The sequence below is a fragment of the Uloborus diversus genome, chromosome 1 (genome assembly GCF_026930045.1).
Source record: "Uloborus diversus isolate 005 chromosome 1, Udiv.v.3.1, whole genome shotgun sequence".
Lineage (NCBI taxonomy): Eukaryota > Metazoa > Arthropoda > Arachnida > Araneae > Uloboridae > Uloborus > Uloborus diversus.
The window spans coordinates 48,005,007-48,031,631 of NC_072731.1; the positions used below are offsets into that span (position 1 = coordinate 48,005,007).

Below are 26,625 nucleotides of genomic sequence, written 5' to 3' on the forward strand. Positions count from 1 at the left end.
TCCTTTTCCTTGCTCCTGGCGTGGTACATCAGCAGCATTTGTTTGCAGCGTCTGTTGTCATTTAAGAGGCTCGTTTCAACCGATAAGGCAGAAAATTGGCTCAGCAGCAGTAATGAGAGCCTAACCCGGGCTTCAAGTCAATATTGACTCCCGTGTTACTATCGGTGGTTTAATGAAAGAGGGAGCCAGACTTGCAATCCCGCCTCGGGTGATACCGTCGAGGCAGTGTTTACTGAATATCCAGCTTCTTTTCCATGAGTGAAATCACTAGCTAGATTGATTAGGATTATATTTTTACGTAAAAATACATGAATAGAAAAACATATTTTAGCAATATGAAGGCCAACTTGCGGATGCTAATTAAACAGCGAGCTAAAAATGCACAATATATTTTTGTTCCAGACATCTGCAAACTAGCTTTAGCATTTTAAGTTTATCAGACATAGTGTTGAAATAACACATTTATTAACATTTACTATTACTAGTTCAATTTAGCATCCAGGATTTGATATCTAGGGGAATTCGGGACAAAGTGAAATACTTTAGAAGTGAAATACTAAGATGACTGAGTTTTTTTCAAAATGAACAAATTGAAAACTTGTTTTGAAAATTACAGTATATAAAGAAAGAACATTGCATTTTATGATAAAACTTAAATTGATTTTTCTTTTTTTTTAAAGTTTTGGTAGTAAAATTGTCACTTTTGTTATGTTTGTTTCATGAGGCAAAGTGAAAAATGAAATATATTTTGAATGAAATATGTTCTATTCGAAGGTGAAAAATATTTTTGAACAAATTAATGAGTAAATAAAAGGATCATTGAATAAACGAAAAATAATGAAGCAATAAACTAATAAATAAATAAATCAATTATTTAATACGTGATAAAAAAAATTGAGTGAATAAAATAGTGAATGAATAAGAAAATAAGTGAATGAATGAATTGATAAGTGACTTATTAAACAAAGGATCGTAAATAAATAAGTTAATAAATGCATACTTAAGTGATTTTGTAAAAGATTGAATGAGTAAAGGAAATGAACTCTTTCATTTTCCCCAGTATCTTTGTCCCGCATGGTTTTGACGAATTGTGAAAAATATTAAAAATACAAATAAGATAAATATAACTTAAATAAACGCTACCAATTACTGGGAGGTCCCAATTAATGTTTCAAATGTTAATAAGAAGAGATTTATCATTTAATGATATCATAAGTAATGTTTGACTAACAACTAAATATTACATTTTTAGTCTCCATTTTTGAAAATTGCTTGTATTATCATACGCTTTTATTTTATGTTGAGGCGGTAGTTTTTCTTGACTAGGATATAATACATATGTTACTACATAGTTAAAATATTACTAGGTAAGAGAAACTAAAAGCGGAGTAAATATTTTATTATTTTACTTTGCCCTACCTTCCCCTACTAATGATTTGTTTCAAAACTCTACTATTATAGTGCTTCAAAGCGTTAAAACGTTGCACCATTTTTATGAATAAAAAAATAAGTAAATAAAATGCCACTAACTGTGATGTCACGTTTCGTTACATCTAATTCGCAAGATTTTTAACGTTGAATAGCATATCAGACAACATTTTTAAACCTCTAAGCATGGCAGTTCGCATTCGATAGATGGACAAATGGAACTTCACATATAATACGACTGCAAGTACAGCTGAGTTGGAAGTTACCTTAGCAAACACATTTCTCAGTTTCATATCGTAGTCTCTAAAAGTAAAACTTATCGTTTGTTTGTATTCCATTTCGAAACGTTTAAATTGTTAGTCATAATTAAGTTTAAACATCAATTAGACTCGACTAAAACTTAATCTTGAGAAGAATTTTTTAGTATTTGCAAAACTTCCTGTAGAAAGTATCATTAACTCTGACGAAGCGAATGGAATTCATTGAATAAATTGCGGATAATGAATACGTAACTTTAAATGCAGCTCACATTACAAAGTTTTCTATTAATAAAAAACGTAAAATAATAATCTTCCTTAGCGATCTTTAGCGGAAACTTAATCCAAATGAAAGAAAGATGAAAAAGAAATGTTTCCATTAAATTTCGCTAACGGAAATGGAGGCAAATTTTTCAGAAAATAAAATCAGTACTTTAAATAATTTTAATTACGTTTCACGATAGAGTCTTACTTCCCAGCATTCAAACAGAATTTTATTCATTATGAAGCAAAATTAAAATATTTGCAGCATCAAAGCTTTGGTAGTCTTTGATCTCAAATTAAGTTTGCAAATCCAACCAAAACAAAAATGGTCGTTTCAGCGTTTTTACGTATCATTTGTGTATGGGTACTCTCCTTTTAAAGCAGCTTTTAAACTTTTGAACTAGCGTTTACTTTTAAAAAAATGAAGCGCACCAATTAGTTGTACTTCGGTATTATACTTGAGAGTACTTTAAAGGAAAAATCTTGTTAAAATTGAAAAAAAAAAAGCATAAAACTAGATGATTCAATTTGGATTTGTAATGATGTAATAGAAGCACTGTGAAATACACGTTTATAGAAATGTCATAAAATGTACACTTAGAAGTGTACTAATAAAAATAATGACTGGATTATGATCAGTAATATGTATCAATCGTGTTTCTACGATAATTCTAAAAGCGTGTTGAAGCTGCTATATAGAAACTGATTAATTTGTTTCAATCTGATTTTGCAACAAACGACGATAGCAGAAAAAGAGAAAGATTATTTCAATACAAAAATAATGACAAAAAACTAATAAATACAAAAATAATGAAAAAAATTCTAATACAAAAATAATGAAAAAATACTAATAAATACAGAAATGAAATTAGAGGATACAAGCAATGACGAATGAATGCAGCCAAGGTGCATATTTTAATATGAAGGTTCTGAGTTTGGATCATAAAAATCTAAGATAAGATTGACTTCTGTACGTGATTAGTGCTATAGTAGACATATTTTGAAGCGAACTATTTATAAATATCGCAAAATATTGCAATCTATGTGTCATAATGTATTGGAAATAGAACCGACAATAGTGTATACTTTTTCAACTTTGATATTTGGTAGTTTAGTTATAATAAATTACTCGTAATTTTGGGAATAACTGCAGATTCATATATTTCAGTTTATCTAAGACGTTTAATAGCTTGATTTAAAAAAAAAAATATTTCTACAATAGGTTTTGTTTACTATTTTCAAAAATATTATCTCTATTGTAGCACAAATCATCCCCGACGCATTTGATTTTTTAATGCATATTTATAATTACCATCTGTTAATCGTATTTTTATTTATACTAAATTTAATTGTGTGAAATCATGTATTAATTCTTTGTACATAAGTGGTTTATTATGGGTTTAAAACATTTTGTTTTTGATCCAAAAAATGAGAGTATTAGGTGCCTCAGCTTCAAAGCATTAGGAGTTGAAATGTGTTTTAAAGTAGAGCTTTAGAAAATTGGACATTGATTAAGAAAATTTTTCTCGGCATTTTATTCATCCTTGAACATTGATTTTTTAAGAAGCATAAAAATTGAAGAAATGCATAGAATAATGTATTATGTTAGTAATGTAATGAAATTTGAAGATTTGTAATGCATTTTAATAAATGAGAAATGAACCTTCTTTGTAACTTAGACACTCAATGCGAAGAAACTTTTCGGATAGCGTAACAATAAAAAACAAGCGTAAATCAATATGTTCTTCAAAGTTACGTTCAGCATCAAAGTTACTTACAAATAGTACTTATATAGTTTTAAAAAGTTTCTTTATTTTCAACATTCATCTATCGTATTTAAGTGTGCGTTCGCAAATGTTCAGCACAAAATACAAGTTTTTTTATTTTTTTGAAAAAAAAATGTCATATTTCTTTAAATATTTTTACATAAATCATACGACCACTTGCTTGTTCTTTTTTTATAAAATATAAAATATATATGTGGCGTAAAACATTAGTTAAACAAACGTGTGCATTTATGGGAAAAAAAGTCATATTTCTTTAATATTTTTACACAAATCTTACGACTGCTTGCTTGTCCCTTTAGTAAAAATAAAAATGTGGCAAAAAACACATGAGCTAAAAACAACGTGTGATTCTAAGTAAATCAAAATATTATCTAAATTGACCTTAAAAAAGTAAGTAAGGATTCGTTCAAAAATACAATATAAATCTCAGTCACACTTATCTCAATAAACCCATGTATTTTCAAAGTTCCGTCGAAATTTATCTGTTTGGCACTTGAAGCGTTCTGTGTTTTTTAAACTGAAAGCTTATATTAACACGACAATATGAGAATACTCGAACTATCACATCAGTTTAGAAACACAATTTTACAAGTCCTATTTTCTGTTACATTCTTTCACGTCAAGATTCACGAGTTATTTTAGATAGATCCTTCTAGTATGCTTGATATAACCCTCCCCTTATCATCAATCACCGTTGACTGCTTTATTGAGCGGTATAGATATGTATGAGACGATTTCAGTGTGTTGTGAAAGCCAAAACTTCAAGGCTTAAAAATATGCTTTTGAAAAAGAAATCTTGGCAACTTCGAAACATTCGCGTTTTTGTTCATAGCAGGATTTATATAAAGGGTTTGAAATTTTTGAAGTTACACTGTTTCCTTCGAAAGGATGACGGTGGAATTTAAACCTAAACGGAAGTGATGAAATGGAATGCAAACGGAAGTGATGTCATGACTGTTTAGAAGAAACTTGAACAGCATGTGGTGAAAAAATATGATGATAAGTCCAATGCTCGTTTCGCGATACTTAAATTGAGTCCAATGAAAATTCATGTTAATGAAGATAGTGCGTTTCTTTTCGCCACCTATTTCATGCACTGCACTACAGAAATAATTTACTCTGTGTACAGTGCTGTTTTGGAAGCTTTTGTTATGTATTTCTAAAGTTATTTTTTGCGCAAAAAAATATTACGCTTTTTTTCATCAATTTGAATTGAAACAAATATTAATAAAGCTGCCATCAAAGATTCGATAAAAAGCAAAAAATTAACAGTAGAAATTATTTACTTGTCAGTGAATACACGCCTCTTCATTTTGTTTATTTGAAACTATGTATAAGTTTTAATGATAAAGTTAATTTGTAAATATATAACCTCTGACGATAAAATTCGGTAAATAGCCCTGTGACATTAACGTAGATTAAATATTAATGACATTTATCTTAATCAATTATCAAGCGGTCACCTCCCTTAACTATGTATCTCTGAAATCTGTTGTACATGTCCTGGAAATGATGCGTATTTTTTTTTTTTTTTTTTTCGAAGCTTAAAAGTCTCGTCACATTTTGTTGGATGTCAGGAATATCGTGAAATCTCTTTTATTTCAAAGCAAGTTTGAGTCGTAGAAATAGGCAGAAGTCTTAAGGATTAAGATCTGGCGAGTATGGTGAACGCTTCTCTTGGTGTCTTGACACGCTTAAAACAGAACCTTTAAGTACATTTTTTGTTTATTTACAGTCCAGTTATCAGTTAAAAATCAAAACACTAAGTAAGCACTTTGTAAAACAAGTCTTATTTCGAACACAAGCGACTCTCAACGGTCTGAGAAGATGTTTCACATTTGCCGCAACGCAGGGGTAGCGTTTTATTTGTCTAGTAATGCTAGTTTGGCCGGTTTGACTTCATTCACTAAACTTTATTGTCAGATCTTGCATTTCTAGATATATTTTCCGCAAGCCGCAGTAAATACCGGCTTAGAATATATATGTAAAATCTAGTGAAGGGAGGGCAACTTGAAAACAAAACTCGTTATTTGCATTTCATACTTAGAGAGTTTTCAAAACAATTGGAGAATATCTTTGAACAGCTCAGAAACCACCTTCCCTTTCAACTACAACACAAAAAAAAGTGGAACGTATAAAATATCAGCAAAAGATTAGCTGAAAATCTTAAACCTATGTAAGAAATAAAACTCTTATTTTTTTGAGGTAAATCAAGTAACACGCAGCGCATTATTAAAAAAAAAAAAGTTATCAGAAATAATGAAAAATTCTAACTTAAGTTTCATGATCCAAACTTTCAGGGATAAACAATTATCAGGTTCTTCCTTTCAAAGATATCGAGTTTCATGAGTTGATTCATATTTTTTTTAAATAAAATTAGTTTTTTTCATGCATACGTTATGTAATACAAATGCGTAACAATTAAAATAAATTATCAGTTGAAATCTTATCTGTTTAAAAAAACGTTATTTTAAGTTTATAGTATTATTGCAAATGCAGCTAGTTAATTTTATTCATTAAACGTAAACGCATAAAAATATAACATAACATTGAGAAATAACATTAAAAAAAAAAAAAACACAAATGCATAACACATCCAATGATAATACAAGTGCCTTCTAATTCTGCCATTGAATGAACTAAACTGAAAAAAATACGTTTTCTCTGAATAAATAATTGCACAGACTAGAGATATGTAACCAAAAAAAAGTTTGCAACGATAATTGTTGAAACTTATTTTAGAATTTAAGTAGGGAATCCAGAGTGAGGATAAAAATCAAATAAGAAAAATTACCTGCAATTGATTACAAAGGAGCTTAACAGCAAACGTTGCAATACGTTAGAATAGGCCTGGATAATTCAAAAAATAATGTATTTTCGCAGTTTTTTCTTTTAGGGTACTATAAATATAATTTGAACAGGTGTCTGTCATTTAGTATGTAATGCCAAAAGCGGTACTCTTATTTCGCAAGATTTTAGGCATTTTTAATTGCACTAGAGAAAGAAAAGTATTTTTTTTTCTAAATACTATAAGTTTCAGGAAACATAAAACCATAACATATTTCATCACCTTACAAAATACTTGTTCTAATGTCAAGCTTCTTTAATAGACTGTTATTTCAGGAACCATACTAGCATTATTTTTAAACAACTTTTTTAAATAAGTGTATGTTATCAAAATATTGGTTATGCGGGAAAAAGTACTTAAACAGTTTTAAGAATTTATTAGAACGAAAATATTACTTAAAGAATAGAAATAACTTGCTTAAATATGTTATGTAAAAGTTAGAATCTATTAATTTTTTTTAAATAAAAGCATTAATGATAAAACATATTTGTTGATTAAAATCAACCTAAAAACCATTTTTTCGGTAACCATATAATCTTGACATTTATTTTTCGTCGAAAATCCTCATTGAAGTATCTTTATTTTTTTTCTTAAAAATACTATTCGCCGTAAAGCGCTGAAATACCCTTAACGAATTGCTTGTATGAAAACTTTGATCCCTATCTAAGCACTTGAACTTCTTCCCGTTGAAAAAGGTACAGTTCTTTTTTATCTAAAGGTAGATTGAAAGTTTAACGATATAGAGTAAAGTATTGAGATATGTGGTATAGTTACAGCGAGAAGTAGCGAGGCCATTGTGAAAGCAATATACTTTAAGCTCAGCAGTGGAAAACACTTTAGCAATCCATTATTGAAGATAAACGTTGGGTGTAAGCACGGATTATTTTACGATAGCCTTAAAAATATCTTCAGTATTTGCAATTTATTTTAATTGTGAAATGTTTTGTCTCCCTGAAATGGAGCTATCTCTTCACAAAAGAAAAAAAAAGGAATATCTATATTTTCTTTTTCCTTTCTTTCTTTCTTTCTTTCTTTTTTTTTGTGTGTGTGTGTGTGTGTGTGTGTTTTATAGAACTAGTGCAAAAAAATTTTAAACAGCATAAAAACAAATGATAATTTGTTTATAAAATTGTTTATTTTATCTGTTGTATCTATTTTTGTCATTTATAAGAGCCCTAGGAAGTTTAATTTGATGTATATGATACGATGCATCATCTTATTTTGATTTTGATAAAACGAACTTTCTCAACTGAATGCATATCCCAAAACACGAGTCTTCCATACTTCACGCTTTGGACAGTAATTTTATACAATTTCCCACGCAACAATTTCATTTGTTAAAAGCATTTTCGACTGAATAAGTTTGTGAAAAGAGTAAATTCACTGTGCTCACTTTGGAAAAGAAAGTTAGATGAAAATAAGTAAAAAACCTCACTCTTAAAACAAACTATTCTTGGTCCAACTATGTTAAGTTTGGAAGACAGAATGTTCAGTTTTCTCCCATTTACGTCACAATGCATATTTTTTACTTACAAGATGCATTGAATTGTTTTTAAAGGTTTATCTTTTACATCATTCATATTGACCTCTTTTGATATGAAATTAAGTGAAGGAGGACAAGAAAGACATCGAGAGTGGCTTAGCGCATTGTAAAAAGATTACTAGGACCAAAACTAAATAAATAAAACACTTACATACATTTTTGAAATTAAAAAGATGCAAGTAGGGTTTTAAAATGAGAAAAAAGAGCCCCCGTCGGTCTTCTGCTCGTCCCTCCACATCAAAACTTCTGATGGAGTTGTTCGATTCGAACAAATACTTTTTGTTGCATAGGTCCTGGAGAGGAAACTGCATTCCCTTATATTTCGATTTTAGATTTGAACAATATTTTGTTCAATTTTGAACTTGACATTAGCACCCACGGGGAAATTTAAGGCTAATCTACGTTAATGCATGATTAAGAAAGTTAGCAGAGCTTTTAAACGGTAAGTACTAGTGGAGGGAACTAGGTGTTCAATGACATGGCAAAATGTCAGAAGTAGCTGCGTTAACGGAAACATAGTCCACCATTGAAAGAAGAAGTGTGATGAGCTTTGGGCGTAGAGATGTATTGGGCCTCCCTCTTTACAGTCATTTCCGAACATGCAGCAAGTGATTTTCTTTTCTTTTGCTCTTTAAAGAAACACTTAGGAGGTCAGCCTTTCAGAACCAATGTTATGTTTCAGCAAGCTGTTTTGATGTGGTTTTAGATTACTGACGATAATTTCTTTTAGGCCGGTTTCGATGGTTTTGTGTACCGCTGGAACAAATGCCTCCTTAAATATGATGACTATGTATAGAAGTAATCTGCATGTTCGCCTTCTTACATTGTATATAATTTTATAAAAAAAGATTATTTAAATGCTGCATGGGCTTGTTACCGCCCTTTTTGCAACCTCCTCACATACCCCGAACTTAAAGGCAAATTGGCTTCACACCAACTTTGTTGGAAAAAGCTCTTGGTTAAGAACATGCATCGAAAAATGTTTTTTTCATTTAGCTACTTTAATGGTATTTTTTTTCACAATGAAATAATAATAATAATAATAACTTTAGCATAGTTATAGCAAAGTAGACATACTGTCGACAAAAGTTACAGATTAACTGACTGAATAAAAATAAAATTAATGACTGAATCAGCATAAAGCACAGCAAATTTTATTGAAAAATAATGATTGTTGAGGTGAATTTTTGATTTTCATTCAAAAATTTAATTAATTTTTATTCATTTATTTTTGGACTAGGTCTGTATACAGTGAAGTTGAATTTTTTATTGTATTATTTTCGTTATTCATACTTTTATTAATTTATCTTTACTAATAATAAAGCTGAATGTCTGGACCTCTGTCTGAATGTCTGGATCTCTCTGACGCGCAAAGTTCCTAGACCGTTCCGCCGATTTTAATGACATTTGGCACAAAGTTGGTTTGTAGCATAGGGGTGTGCAACTCGAATCGATATTAGGAAAGTTCGATTTCGTTCTTTTTCTATTCCAATTTTCAGAAAATTTTACTCAGCAAATTATCACAAAATAGGAATGTTAAATTACGAAATTATCATAACGTGGAACCGTAACATGAGCGCGCCATTTAACATAGCAAATTGGCGAGAAATTCATTATCTGTTTTGTAAATACACAGGCGAACCAAATGACTTTTAATTTTCTACTACGGGCAAGCCGTGCGGGTACCACTAGTTTGAATAAAACAATAATTGAGAAAATCACTGTTTTATTTTTACACACGTATTGGATAAAAAACAGTTTGCATAATATGCGATTATAATACTGTCTAACCACGGATTGTATGGAAAGGCAAAAATCCGGTTTACACGCGGAAATGGAAGCATCTATTAGTTTTCAGGGATGTCAGCTTTTGCAGATGTATATTAGCCTTCAAATTAAGCATAGTCTCGTTCAAATGAGCGGAATACGCGCATAAAATTTTTTCCCTCATTCAGATGGAGTCGCCTTAGCTGGATGTTTGCCAATTCCATACAATCCGTGGTCAAATAGTACTCAAATAAATTTCATGTTATATCTAAAAACCTAATTTATTGAGGGTTTTTATTTATGCATTATAGTGTTGTTCTCTTGTATAGATGTACTTTTTGGCTTTATTTAAAAAAAAATCAATAAATAACCTATGAAAACGTACTTAAATTCTACAAATTTGTTTTTTTTTTTTTAATATTTATTATTTATTATAATACTATAAGAGTATGTTTTTTTTTTCTTTTGAAATGAATAGAATAATTAAACCTAAAATTAAACATCTGAATGGAAAATCCAATTTTTCCACGCACGAAAAGGATGGTTTTTTTTCCTTTGTGGAAAGCTACTTGTTGACGTCAAGGAACTTTGTTAGGGTTCAAAAATGTTTTGGTAAAATAATTTTTCTAGTTCATTGTAATGAACGGAAGCTTGTTAATACTTTAAGTAAACAAAAATATATCTATATCTTAAGAACACTTGATTTTACTGTATATTAGAGATAATATATACGTATATGTTTTGTTTTGTTCTTTAACTTCACTCTTCAAATATAAATCACAATGGAGAAATTTTATATTTCCTGTCTTCATGCTGATGCTTAAAAATTGGCTAAGCAATTATGTTTTTTTATTCACATGGAAAAACTTTCTAAAGCTAAATAAGTATAATTGAATACATATTAATTTTTAGTGTGTATTTATGGTATTTTTAGTGCATATTTGCAAACATATTTTAATGATTTTTAGCGTATGTAACCCGGGCTACCTTTATATACTCATTTATACGTATATCTATCAATTTCAAAACGAGCAGTGAATTAGGTAATTTTAAGAGGGTAAGTGAACTGATCCTTTTTTCTCTCCATTTAAGGTAGATAGGCTGTTTCCTACTACCGAATCCTTCCAATTTTCAATATAAAATGTCGGAAAACTACTGTTATTAAGGAAAAAAATTCTTTACTAATGACAGCTTTAAATATTGCAATGTTTTGTTATCTTCGGTTTAGGAAAAATATGCCGACTTATGGAGGTTCCAATACATAAAATTACGTGTGTATCAAATAATGCGAACTTGTTTTTTCAATAAATATTTCAAACCGTTTACTGTTACTATAGCTAACTTATTTTTTTCAGCAACACCACCAGAGCCAACAGGACCATCCTTTGCAGAGCCAATTCCTAATGTCACCATAGCAGCAGGAAGAGAAGTTGTTCTTCCATGTGTTGTGAACAATCTAGAAAGATACAAGGTACTTTCAAAGTAAAATATATTCCTTATCATTTTGCTTATTCGAAGAAATGATTTTAAAACAAGTTTTAAGATCCTATATACTCTTTTTATTGCCATCAAAATCCTTTTAATCACATTTTTTTGCAACAGGTATCAAGTAACGCTAGTATTATCTTTCAAAATGTCTTTTAAAAAGGAGTTTATCAGTGTATAGTCGATAAAGAGGCCACGTGTTGATTTTTTTTTTTTTGGTCATGTTAGGCAGTTGATCGAATGGCGTGAACGCATAATGAACTCTTTTAAATTGAAAAATGCTCAAAATTCATATTATATAGCCAAAGAACGATAGTTTCCGCCGTCTACTATTTTTATTACTTTGTACAGCCCCTATTTGAAGAAGTGGTGTCTTAAGACGAACAAATGGTTATTCTTTAGTTTAGTTTTGCTAGCTGGTTCATTTGCGCATAGGTTTTTCTACTTGTAAGGTGTACATTTTGTGTGTGAGTGCGTGTGTGTGTTTTGTGCACATGCACCGGCACGTAAATGTGCAAAAACTGACATCAACACTGCTTAAATAGCCCAGAAATATTCAATAAATAGTTTTAGAGTGCTAAGTTTTTTTTTTTTTTCAGTTAATATGACACTAGTTATTTTTTTTTAATGAAAAATGCCTATTAAAAGTGTGAAATAATGAATAATCGTAGAATAAAGCAATGCTTTGATTCTAGTACATTTCACGTTTATTTATTTTTTAAAACGGTTTTAGGCGTAAAATCGGGATTGGAATTACAATTTAAAATGACCGACTTTTTTACTCCGACTCCTTTACCCAAAAACGAGTCGATTTTAAGAGCAATATTATGTACTAGTCTTAAGGAGATATCACACGAGAGAAATTAGGCGACATCTCAACCGCAATAGGAACCGTCAACGCTATCTGGAACTGGTTTTTCGGAAGGGAAGTTGCCCTCAGGGTTGCTGCCGGTTGCGCGGACGGTTGCTCGATTTGTTCACAACGGGGGCTACTATTTTTTAGTTTATATCCATGTGCTTGCGCTTGTTCATCGCTTTTTGTCGCTTTAATTTGACACTTATGGATGAAATTAGTAATCAAATACTTAATACAGCTCTTGCAGCTTTAACTGTATGTGGGTTTGTGAAAAGATGGCAAAAAAAGGAAACTGATCAAGGCAATGATTTCAGAGCTAGAGCATCAATTATTATTTCATGCAGTCTCCAAAGCTCCTCCTATTAAATTCATATTTGAGTTTTAACATTAATTTGCAGAACTTATGGTGAAAATTTCAGAGAAACAGAAAACTTTTATTACTATTAATTGAATGTTTGATTTAAAGTGACACTCTTGTTACATTTAAAGAAAACATACAGAATATATGACTTCTCTAGGCTTATTTTTTCCCATAACTACTAAATAAAATCTTAATTTTAGATAGGAATTATTAGTCACTTATTGACAGGTAAGAAGAAATTTTAATTCTAACAAATTATACCTAAATTCATAGCTAAAAACAAACATGAAAAATTAAAAAAAAAAGCCAGCAAACTCTGATCAATAGGCATTTTATAGTTATTTTTTTTAACTTCGAGTTCATAAATATATTGGAGATGTGCTAACACTTTAACCTACACAAATATAACGCCACTAGATACATATTGCACACAGGAAAATCTGTGGCCGAGTTTATCAAAATAGTTCCAGACATTTAAAAATAAAATGATGCTTTAAAAAAAATGTAATGAAACGATGAAGCGCAAAAAAGCCAGTATTATTTAATGTACAATTTTGAAACTTTTTAAAAACATTCTTTTAGTCGATTAATAAAATCATTAAAATTTCAGTTAAACATGCTACGCGTAAATAACTGGGATTGCAGATTGAACTTTCATAATTTGAGCTGCAATTAAATATTTTGCGCTGTGAATGGCATTTCATCATTTGTGACGTCAGACGACAGAAATGTAAACAATGAAAGCGCAACGATTTAAGTAATTTTTTAAAAATATTAAACAAAAACAAATTATTTAAAAAATGGTCAGATCCTATATGTTTTTAAGCATGCTCTTTCAGAAAAAAATACGTTTAAAATTTTGGAAATGACCCCATTGTAACATTTGTGCAAAACAATTTTCAAAAACCCAATGAAACGAAAGACACCAATATAAATTAAGAAATGCATAAAATTCGCACTGATGTTAACTAACATATAAGTAGTAATTTAAATTCAAAATCAGATGCAAAACCAAAGATTAAATGTCGCTCATCCGTTTTTTAAAGTGTAACTGAAAAGTTTTGAAACATAAAATAAATAGAACAATAAAAAGGAATTCCCACATTTCTGTCGCCACGATTGCAAAAGTATTTTCCAGTGACGCTGCCCGACGTCACGAAATCCCAGCGCCCAGATTGGTTCCTTCGTAGCATGCTCAGAATAAAAGGCATTTTTTTTCTAGCGGAGGAAAAAAGTTGCCCCTATACGAGCAACTGCGAATTTCCATAGCACACGAGAATTTTGGAGCAATCGTTTGTGGAAGTGAGTAGAAAAACCGGTTCCAGATAGCGTTACGGTTCCTGTTGCGGTTGCGATGTCCCGTAATTTCTCTCGTGTGATATCCCCTTTATGTACTAGTACGCACGGCTTCGCCCGTACTAAAAAATTAAAAGGTCATTCAGTTCGGCTAAATATTTACAAATAGTGGATGATGAATTTATCGCCAAATTGCTCGCTCATGGCTGAATACGGTAGTTGGCTCCTCCACGTTATGGTAATTTGTTCATCCACGTTATTATAACTCGCTCGGAAAAATGTTCTTAAAATTGGAATGGAAAAAGAACAAAATCGAATTTTCGAAAAATCGCTTTGAGGTGCTCATTCCTTTTACTAAGAACTAATTTTGTGCCAAAAATTCATGAAAATCAGCCGAACTGCTTAGTTGTTATGCGCGTAACAGACACACAGATCCAGACACACAGACCTAAAGCTTTATTATTAAGTGGTAAAGGTAAACTTAATAAAAATATAGCTCCCACCTGAGTTATTTCATGTCATGTGACCTAGGAGTCCCCACTTGACCATCTCCGATTTGGATGAAATTTTATACAGGAGTAGAGATCGCTTTGAAACTAATCTATGCAAATTTTCAGCTTCCTAGATCCAAATCCTGAGGATCTAGGATCTCAAAAAAAATGTGATCCAAGATGGCGGATTAGCTTTTTGTGCCAAATTACCAAGTTTACACCGAGTTTACAGAAAATTTTATAACACGGGAAGTCTGAAATTTTAGGCGCTTACGGTATGTTTAACCAGTAGTATATTTAAGGATTTTTGTGAATTTGAGCTTGTTAGATTTTGTGTAGCATGCACGTGAACTTGTGAAAAAGCGCGATGGGAAAAGATTTCCATGGATTTTAGGTTGTCATAAAATCTGAACAAAAATAATTCAAAAGTTCGTACTGAATGATTCCATTGTAAAAATGTTTGTTTTTAATGGTTTGCAGTTACAGAGCTTAAATATCTATTATCTGAAAGATATTGTGATTCAAAGTGACTATCAAAAACGTTCAAGTGAAAAATAGCCTATTTTCAAAGCGCTATAGCTCAAGTTTGTCACCTCGCATCTTCTTTTCGTTTATACCATTAGAAAGAACATTTTTTCCTTCAAAAATAAGTTTTTTCTTTCATTATGTTCTTTCGAATAAGGATAAAAAAAAACGAGCTTAAAATTATGTCTGTCGTAACGAATTACCATGCTCAATCTCAGATTACGGGATATTTTATCACACTGGAAGCAGGAAATTTTATGAGATTAAAGTACTTTTGGTTGTCAATACGTTCTAGTATTTTTGTGAATTTGAGTTCATTAACTTTTGTGTAGCACGTTTGCAAAGTCTTGACAAAACGCAGCAGAGAAACCTTTTCTGGATTTTAGAATGTCATAAATTCTGAGCAAAATTTACTTAAATGCATGAACTTTGTTATTAAATTGTCAATATGCATGTTTTAATGGGTTTTAGTTGCATAGCGTAAATATTGATTTTCTAAAAGATATTGGCCTCCAAAGTGTAGCTCGTTTGCCACCTTGCATCTTCGTTTCGTTGGTACCATGAGAAAGAACATATTTTTTCCTATAAAAATAAATTTTCTTTCCGATGTTGTTCTTTCATAGAAGCAGGAAAAAAAAAAGAGACTGAAATACTATTTGGCGTTCGCGAGAGAATCTCGTTCTACAATAAATAAATAATGGTGAATGCAGTGACGACCGACTTATAGGGATTATGCAACTTTTATTAGTCAGAAATAGTTTTTGATTAATCATTTAAAAATATACTTTGCAAATGAAACACGATAAAAAAATCTTGTTCTGTCTAGTGTATCAGTCTGCTTCCCGAACAAAATACTTTTCTGAATCTAACATATTTAATTTGTAAAAGAACTTTTTAAATGATTAATAACAAACTTTTTCTGACTTATAACAGTTGCAAAACCCCTATAAGTCAGTTGTCACGTTATTCACCATTCTTTATTCATTGTAAAACGAGATTTTCTCGCTAACGACAAATAGTATTTCAGACTCATTTTTTCCCGCTTGTCTGAAAGAACACCACTGGAAAGAAACTTTGTTTTTATAGGAAAAAATATGTTCTTCTTTATGGTACTACCAAAAAGAAGATACAAGATCACAAACTTGAGCTATAGGACATTAATAACAGGCTTCATGTGAACTATTTTGATAGCCACTTTGCATGCCAATATCATTTAAAAAATCAATTTTTACGATCTGCAACTATAAACCATAAAAAACATGCATATCGACAATAGAATAATAAAGTTCTTGCATTTAAATAATTTTTGTTCAGAATTTATGACATTCTAAAATCTAGAAAAAAGTTTTTCTGCTGCGTTTTGTCAAGACTACGCGCTGCACAAAAATTAATGAACTAAAATTTACAAAAATACTAGAATGAATTAATATCCAAAGGTGCTTTTAGCTCCTTAAATTTCATGCTTCCAGAATTATAAAATGTCCCGCAATCTGAGATTGATCATGGCAATATACGGTACGACAGATATAATTTCAAGCTCGATTTTTAATCTTTATTTGAAAGAATACCATCAAAGAAAAAACTTATTTTTAATTGAAAAAATGTGTTTTTTCTAATCGTATAAACGAAAAAAAGATGCGAGGAGACAAACTTGAGTTGTAGCGTTTTGAAAATAGGCTGTTTTACACTTGAACGGTTTTGATTGCCACATTGAATCACAATATATTTTAGAAAATATATATTTTTATGCTCTGTAACTGTAACCCATTAAAACAAGCATTTTAACAATGGAATCACGCATTCATTACGAGCTTTTGAATTATTTTTGTTCAGAAATTTCCCATCGCGCTTTTTCACAAGTTCACACGCATGCTACACAAAAACCAATGAGCTCATTTTCACAAAAATACTTGAATATACTAATGGTCAAATATACTTTAAGAGCCTAAAATTTCAGGCTTCCAGTGCAACAACTTGCCCTGTAAACTTGGTGTAAACTTGGCAGTTGGCACAAAAATCTAATCCGCCATCTTGGATCACATTTTTTGAAGATCCTAGATCCTCAGGATTTGTATCTAGGAAGCTGAAAATTTGCATAGGTTAGTTTCAAAGGCATCTCTAAGCCTCTATAAAATCCCATCCAAATCGGAGATGGTCGAGTGGGGACGATTTAAAAAAATTAGATCAGTTGACGTGGAATGACTCACCTCCCAATTTTGTTCCAATGGACAACGAAAATGACGTGTGAAAATATTAGCACAATCCGAAATGTTTAAGGGGGGCTCAAACAGCATGAAATTATTGAATATTCGCCGGAAAAAAGGCTTTTTTTCATATTTTTTCAAATTAAAAAAAAAAAACTATCAGGTTTGCATTTTTGATGATCTTATTTCCTGATACAAGTGGTATTTTATTCAAACTGCCTTCTCCTGTGACCTAGTTTACCACTCCGATTCCTGATCATGTTTCTTTTTGGACAACTAAGCAACACGACGTTTCATGTTTTTGCAATCAGTTCTGAAGCTATTTCACAAAAGTTTCCCTCTCAGTTTTTAGTTGAGTTATTTGTGTAAGAACACATTGATTTTTGAGTGGTTTTAAAATTAATTAGAATTATTATTTATATTAAGTTTTATGAACTGAGTTAGCATGCAGTGTTTTCCATAACAGATCATTTGGTTTTGTTAATCGAATGTGAGAAAACAGTTGATATTTCCCTTTTGTACTATGAAAGGTAATATATATTTTTTAGGAAATAAATCTAAAATTATTTTCATATGATTAGGTGAACTTAATTTGTAATTCTATTTTTATGAATCGTTTTTTTACTATCTAACCAAGTATAACGTTGCCTGTATCATTAATTTTTATTTGAGAGTGGTTTGTGTGGTAACTCTATTTTTCAAAAATGTGCTTATTTTACTATTTTCTGAACCCAGTACAGCATTGTCTTTTATCAATAATTTTCACTGACGAGTGCTTTATGCTGCTGGTTACTTTTGCCTAACTTTGAGACCATCAACCTAGACTTCTAAAATTGCACCAACGTCTCTTCCCGCAAATTAAGAATTGATTTTCATATTGATCTTCTGAGATATATTTCCAAACAAATTATATTAGAGAGAAGCTATCGTCAAACAGGCAAGTTTTAAGCATTTTTTTTTTTTTTTAGAATCTAAAGTTGTAAGTATGACAAAAAAAAAGTGCAGTGATTAAGATTTAAAAAAAAAATCTCTTTTCGGGTAAAATGCACGAATTTCTACTAGAAGAACAGACCACTGAATTAATAAATTAGTCTAAACTCCATGATGCATTGAAACAGTTTTAGAATTTTTTTCTAGAAATCTAGATAAAAATAGGGAGAAGAGATCTTTTTATTGCTGAGACCTTAAATTATGAACAATCTATTCGACAATGTGCAAGCAGATGCTTTGATAGAGATAAAAAAGGGGATATATAGAAAATTTATAGTTCATCACAACAAAAAGGGCTCCCAGGCTCCACAATTGGTGCTGAAAAAAACGTAAAAGGAGGAGAAAAAGTTCGACGGGAAAAGAAGTTATTCGAAAGAAGAGTACTTGCGAAGGAATTAAATGACAATTTGTTGCATAAATAACTTATGATTTATTATCAAGCAATCCAAGCAATGATGATTTTTACAACAGTGACAGTCCTTCTGTCATTTAAGTGCACTCACTTCCAACTAACACAGCTATGGCATTACAAGCACAGGAATTACGACTCAAACAGAAACATGAGGCATATTGCAGTTTTACTCCACGTTTTTCTGAAGTATCACTAATAGACATGAAAATTACATATTGGTCGCCGCTGCAAAAGCGTTTGGGTAGGAGACTGCGTATCTAATCATAAATCGAAATTGTCTTCAGTGCCTTCAAATATATTTACAGAAAAGAGACATGAAAAAGTTCTACAAAAATTTAACCTTAACGATTGCCAAGAACTAGTGTTACACTGGGATGGAAAATTGTTCCCGGCATTCATGGGAGTCAAGAGGATCAATAACTTGGAAATTATAATACATTTTCAAGGCATGAAGTAATTGTTGGACGTTCCTGAAATCCCAACATCACCATTAGAAGAAACAGACATGAGTGCTTGTAAACACTTGGAAAGCAATGTTTACTCGATGAAATTTGAGCAGTTTGGCAAGATACAATAGCAAGAAACATAGGTGACAAAGACCCTTCAACTTGGAAAGATGACTCTGGTTATATGAGCGGAGTTGGAAAACCTGGCAAAATAATTGTTGTGATTAATACTGCAAAAAGGTATAAAATTAATTCAAGAACACAATAGTATTCTCACAAAAGTGAAAGTGAGAAAAATGTTGTTTTGCACATTGTTGCTAAAGATTCTACTTTTATTAAATCCTCACTTATGAAAAAATAATGTTCAACGTTCGCTTGTTCAAAATTTGTTTTGATCCTATAGAAATCGTTTGACATAATAATATGTATTTATTCTTTAGAAATTGTTGCGTTATTGAAGAAAAATATACTCTTGTAAAAAATTTTACTAAATATCTTGGACAGGTTGAACTTTAAGGCGTTTGAGGCACCTAGGTTCTAGAAACTGTCCAAATGAAGGAAAATGTTGTGCAGCCTGTTTTTTTATTCATTGGAACAAGATAAGAGGGTAGGAGTAATAAAATTTTAACTTTCGAAAATTGCCCCATAGTTAAGGGGCACATTATATACATATATACACTTCTGTTTCTGAAAATGGCAATACCACGAAGGACTTACGCGAGTGAGTTGAAAATTGCAAGAAATGTAAAGTAGGACATGGTGTGAAAATGATTACAATTGCAGGCCGGTATCGCATGCGTATGCTGAGCAGCGCCCTCTGAACGGCGGATCCAACCGAATATAAACAGACGGCTGTAGCGAGGCGTGTATAAGTTTCGGTGGTTATATGCTAGAGTAAGAGTTAATTGAATCTTTACTGTGCCTCTTCGACTAAAAGAAGCGAAATTTGAGCAAATTTCGGTGTTTGAACGGGGCAGAATAGTCGACTTTCGTGAAGCTGGAAAGTCTTATCGTGCAGTAGCCGCGCTTGTGTGCAGCGTAACAGCAGCACAATCATGTGTGTTTGGAAGCAGTGGACGGACGAAGGTCGGACAACTCGGAAATCTGGGAGTGGACCCCGAAATGTGACGTCAGCTCGCGATGACAGACACCTGGTGCGTATGGCGCTGACGGATCGCACAGCTTCTTCTAGACAATTGGCATCACAGTGGTCAACAGCTACAGGCGTTTCATTGTGTGCTTCATCAATTTGGAGACGTCTGCTGCAGCGTGGGCTGCGCGAAAGGATTTCTTTATACAGGATTCCTTTCACGCAAAAGCATCGCCGACTGCGGCTACAATGGGCCAATGTGCATAGGAGCTGGCGTGCTGATTGGAAGCAGGTCGTCTTTTCTGACGAATCCCACTTCAATTTGTGGCACCATGATGACAGAATTCGTGTCAGGCCGTATGACTGACACGAATTTTGACTGCCTTTTTTATGACTGAATTTTCTGTATTCTGTATTTTTATGTATTTAAACAAAGTTCCTCAGGGACCTATTTACTCAGATTTATCTGTGCATTTAAAACCGATAAACCGAGAAACTCGTAGGAGCGGGTGGGCTCTGAGGGTGTGAAGTGCCAGGCCCTCTGCCGGTGAACGGCACATTCCGGAGTGCATCATCGAATGCCACAGTGGACGAACAACCAGAGTTATGGTCTGGGGTGCCATAGCATATCATGGACGATCACAACTGCTAAGAATTGTGGGCAATTTGAACAGTACCCAATACATAAAACGAAGTGTTACAGCCCCAAACTTTTCCTATCCTTCAAGGATTGCCAGGGGCTGCATTCCAGAAGGATAATGCCCGTTCACATGTCGCCAGGACTGTCAAATCCTACCTTGTTTCGCAGCAGGTACAGATTCTCCTTGGCCTGCATACTCCCCGGATATGTCACCGATTGAACATGTGTGGTATTTCGTTGGGCGGCGTCTCGCTCGTGATGGTTTGAAAATGTAATCATTCATTTGTACCATTACCACTCAACCGTGTATTAAATTTCATTCAACTATGATGCTTCCTTTATGGTGTTGCAATTTTCACAAACAGGAGTTTATGTAACGATATTTGTTCGGGGTAAACTCCGAAACTACTTTACCGATTTATATCACATTTCATACCTATGTGTAATTTGGTCCAACCTAAGAGATAGGATAGTTTTTGTAATTTTTTATTGCAAATTGAATTTTAACCATCCTGCTGCCCATTAATATCTTCAGAATCTCATGCAGTTTAGAAGGCTTCATTTTACGCTTCTCTTAGCTTTTGCGATAACCATAAATAGATTTTCAGGCCACACAATGTTGGTTTGAACTTGGAAAATAGGTGTTTCTCACGTGGGCAACTACATGTCACCTGCTCACGTGTGGAAAAACTGTGAAATCTATTCGTGTTAGCAAAAGACAGATTAGCCAAAAATATTGTGAACAGAGATAATTTTCAATTTTAATAATTTAAAATAATCGAAACAATATTTCGAAATCAATTTTATCTACCTTCCTTATTTATAAAATTCCATTTTTATCGCTTAACTATTTATTTAGTATGTTTTGTGAGAAGTCATTGACTAAAAACTATAGCTAAAGCTTAGATGAATAAAATGTACATACAAAAATTATATGTTGGTTAATGGTTAATTTCAACGTTCCGGTACTTTAACTACCACTTTCAAGTTATTTTGCACGTTTGGCCGAAGAAAGTACTTACTAAATTTACTAAACGTAAGTATAGTAAGTAATGCTTTTATTATAGAAAATTAGGTAACACTTACTAAATTTAATGAGTCCTTCGGCTAAACACGACCATTCTCAATTCTCTGTGATTTAAAATCGACTGAACTTTTGCCAACTTTGTAAAAATATTAATTTTATCGTATAAAAACAATGAGCAAAAATCTATTTTCCTTCTCAGCCACACACACACACACACACAGATATATATATATATATATATATATATATATATATATATATATATATATATATATATATATATATATATATATATATATATATATATATATATATATATATATTAGGGTGTCCCAAGATATAATGGCGAAAAAAAAAATTGTGAAATCGAACACGCATACCCTCCAAATTTTTTCCATTTCACCTCAGAAACATGAGAAAAAAGTTGCATAGCAATAAATTAACGGGAACCCGTGCCGACTTGAGGTCAAAGTTGGACCTGAAATCCTGTACGGCGACCACAGTGGAAAGATTGCTAACTGTATAATTCCTTACTACACGCGGCATCAATTTATTTAAAGCAGATATTTACAACAATATTAGACTACAAGAAACATTACTGCACATTTCATTTCAATATTTGCTTTTTGCAGTCAGGATAGAACTTCCGCTGCTCTTGAACGCAACGTAACACAGATTGTTTTTGTTCCTCATTAGCTGTTAGCAAACCATGAAAGTCCTGCATCATTTTTACCACTCTTTCAGCTGCATCGTTTACTGCTTTTAAGCATTGAGACAATCTTTTTCACATCAAGGAATGAAATATTATTGACCATACCATAAAAGCTGGATGAATTTTTTGTAGAGCAGCTTTTGAGATAATTGGGTCCACATTTTCGTACACTTTTATCAAAAAGCACAAATCTTTGTTGGGTACTTTGACATGCCAGAATGCATTGAGGCCATGGCTTCACGTATATTGTCGCTACAAACAAGCAGACATCAAACAATGCTTCATTTTCCTTCGTATCTAATTTTAGTTGTGAATAAAATAGTAATAGTTTTTGGAGTAAATCGCTCGAGCTATCCATCGAGCTTCGTGCATGGCTCCCGGGAGTCTTATTTTAAATTCATTTTCTGTATCTCCACCTAAAAATATGATAGGCAGTTCTATCAACTCTTGATAGTCATCCCTGACAGTAATATTCGTAAGTTCAAGCACGATAAAAGTCAAGTAAATTTTCCAAGTTAGGGTACAGTTCGGAACAACTCCGCAGCTCCTCTATAGCACTGTATTTTAGTTAGTGGGATAGATCAGTTCATATATATGACAGCGGCAAGCAAAGGAAAGCATTTCTCTATCAAATTTTTGCTCAAGAATAGCACAAGAACCACTTAAAGGAGCTGTAGTATCACAACAGAGAGGTTTAACTTTGGCTTCGAGATTTCAAGCTAAAACTGCCTTTCAAACAGCCTTTGTTTGTTCTTTTCCTGGGGAATTATCCAGTTTAGACTCAGCAATGAATTGTTCGTCACATCCATATAAATTTTTATTCTTTCCTCGTGCTCCTTCCACTTTTCAGTTCGAATTCTTTGAATTGAAGATTTACTTATGGGAAATTCATCAATGTTACACCCAAGTGCATCAATAGTAGCTTCAAGAATAAACACATAATCTCGTATACTTGGACACCTGTCCAATGCAGCAACAGACTTTGAAGTAATAAAAATCGCTCTTCCTTACATAATTACTTGTTCCAGGTTCTGATAATACTTGTTCCAGGTTCTGGAATACTTGTTGCAGGTTCTGGAATACTTGTTCCAGGTTCTGGATATACTTGTTCCAGGTTCTGATAAACTTGTTCTAGGTACTGATTAATATGTTTCAGGGAAATTTTCTTAATTAATATTTTCACTAGAGCTCGAAGAGGAATCTTCTTGTACAGGTTCATACAATTCCGAGGATGTTGAAGCGGAATCGTATTTAATAAGCCTGTTTTCTTCTTGGACAGCTCAAAGTCGAACCCTTTCCTCTTTGTCGGCCAGTTTTTTATCCACTCCACCTAAAGTGACCACGTCGACCGGGCTCTCTTTGGAGTTGCAAGAAAATCCCAACTTCCTCTATTTTAATTAACCGAAATGCATCAGCCTGTGCAATATTGAATAAATTGTTTAAATTACTCTCAAAGTCTTCTTGGCGCTGCTTGAATACTTCTTGCAGTTTCTTTGCATTTTTTTGTAAGTCTCTCCACATCTGATTCAGGTTTTTAAGTTTATTCACACAATTTGGCAACGATTTGGTAGGAATGCGTGCCTTTTCCCAAAAGATGATGCATTCCCGAATAGCGAGATTTGCACTTCCACTGATGGTTAAATTTACTTCTCGAATGTTATAAAACAAAACAGACAACTTGTCCGTTTGAGGGAAATTTCAAGCCCGTAGTTTGGTGTAATACGACTCCTATTAAAAAATATCTCTTTTTTTCTAACTTTGCAATTCCACTGCCATGTTTCGTTCCCTATGGAAGGACTAGACTGCGCTCGCTGACCAGAATGTATTCGTACAGACATGTTTGACGGTTTGAAAATTTCCACGGGTAGCCCCCCCCCCCCCAACATATGTTTTTCTGTTTTCATTTGTCTTCTGTGCGCTATTTACAGCTGTTTTGAGCTTCGCAAAGTATCGCGTCGCCAGCGTTCCCTTGCTTATGAATACACGTGCTATTTACACGTTTAGGCCTTTAGGCGCAAGTCGGCACGGGTTACCGTGCTTCAAATTGCATGAAACTTTTTTTTACAACGGTTTTTGATACAAAAAGGAAAAAAATAAGAGGGTATGCGTTTAAAAAACACGACTTTCATTTGTTTGGGACACCCTAATATATATATATATATATATAATATATATATATATATATATATATATATATATATATATATATATATATATATATATATATATACTATATATATATATATATATATATATATATATATATATATTAGGGTGTTCCTTATTTTTGAAGTTGTTGATATTTTAGGCGACGCCCCCTCAATTTGTTCCATTATACAAAAAAAATGATCCTTGCAAAATTTTAAGTCAATCCATGAATACTAACACGTGCCCTTAGGACCCTCTTTTTTGAGTTTCGAGGAAAAAAAATATGGTTTTTCTCATTTTTATGCAAAAATATTCTTACGTTTCATATTTACAGTTATTTTGAACCTCAATATGGGCTTCTACTTCCAGACCGACCATTCTCTCACTTTTATTCTGTAAAATTTTACATGTTACAGACGGTACATGTACACTATTGGCTTTGGGTCAAGCGTACCGCTTTATCTGCGCTTGTTCCAACCAAGCGGCAGGGGAACGTTTTCTCCCACCAATGATTATAAATATAAGTAATTGCAATTATATTTTAATTCGCTGTTCTTTAGTTATAAACATACCTAAATGCTTATGTAATTTTTGATTTTTAAAATATAAATTTGGAAAAACCCTCGAACATAAAAATATACTTTATTTTACATAGCTAAAATATAAATTAAAAAAAAAAATATCCAGATCAGAACAATGTAGAAATCTATAAATTAATTTTCTTCTAATTTCACTACATAAGCCTTTATTATCATCAAATTCTTGTGTTTCACAAGATTTAGAAACCGAAATGCGTATCTATCCTAACCTGTTGAAACTTTAGTTTTCTACAGCTGGTCTACCACAATGCAAAAAAAGGTTGCCAACTATTGATATCATCTCGACTTTCATCACTGTTAGACAAATGCCATATTAGGGATAAAGATGTTCATTTATTTACAGCCAATGTAGATGCAGTAAATTTAAACTAAATGACGTAGTTATCAATCGTACATTCCTTAAGAGAGCAAGAGAAAATCTTCGAGAGATAAAATTAAATTTCATGAATTTAAATTTAGATTTTGTTGTTATTCACTGGGATTCAAAGGTACATCCAGGTGTAACTGGAAAAAGAACGAAGACAGGATTACTGTGATAGCTTCAGGTCCTAATATTGAACAGCTACTTGGAATTCCTTAGATATTTCTCCAGTTGTATATGATATCTTAGATGATAGCTTTTTATTGCTAACTGCTCTAGCTGTAGTGTTTGATACAACGACTTGCAATACCAACCGTATAAATTGTGCATGCAATTTTTTAGAGCAAAAACTGAACAGTGATATATTACATTTGGATTGCCATCATCATGCACTTGAAATCGTACTGCAGAGTGTGTTTTTAAAGAAGTTCTTGCCTTTCTTAGTTCTAGGTCAGATATTCAATTACTGAAGCGCTTCAAAACTTTATGGAAAGATCTCCATCATTCAGAACTTATAACATTTCTATCAAGTACAGATACCACTTAAATTCTAAAAGACGAAGTTGATGACAAATTATTGTTCGTAAACAGCGGGGAATTGAGAAAGATTACACAGAATTCTTGTAACTTGTAATAATATTTCCTAGTGAATTTCCTCCTACAGGGATTTGTTTTCGGCAACTTGGAGCTTATCCCTGAGCCACATGGGTGGCAAAAGGAATTTTTGTTTGAATTTTTTTATATTTAGGAAACAATTTAAATTGACCTTACATGAAAACAAAGCCTTTCAATGCTGTTTTACAAAGCTGTTTTACAATTAAATGCTGTATGAGGATATGGTTTTTCGCAGCAACCCCAATCGAGGCTTCTTTGAATAATATAATATGTCTGAAAATCTAGCAGCGTATAAAATGATGACAAACATGGAGCAGAAGCAGTGATTGGAAAATTCATAAATCACTTATGGTATTTAGGAGATAAACTAGTAGCTTTGCCGGTAATAGATGAAGGAATTAACTTTGAAGATAGGAAATGACTTGTCCAAAAAATGCTTGTGATAAGTAAGACGTGTTTGACGACTGTTTAAC

At 32.3% G+C, this 26,625-nt stretch overlaps 1 protein-coding gene across 1 annotated transcript in view; it reads left to right on the forward strand.

Moving 5' to 3' along the window:
• Nucleotides 1-26,625, forward strand: part of LOC129220153 (lachesin-like) — a 428,258-nt gene that overhangs the window by 324,198 nt on the left and 77,435 nt on the right. Inside the window, exon 2 of the mRNA XM_054854546.1 lies at nt 11,250-11,365. Coding sequence (XP_054710521.1) covers nt 11,250-11,365 — 116 coding nt within the window. The remainder of the gene's footprint in view (nt 1-11,249; nt 11,366-26,625) is intronic.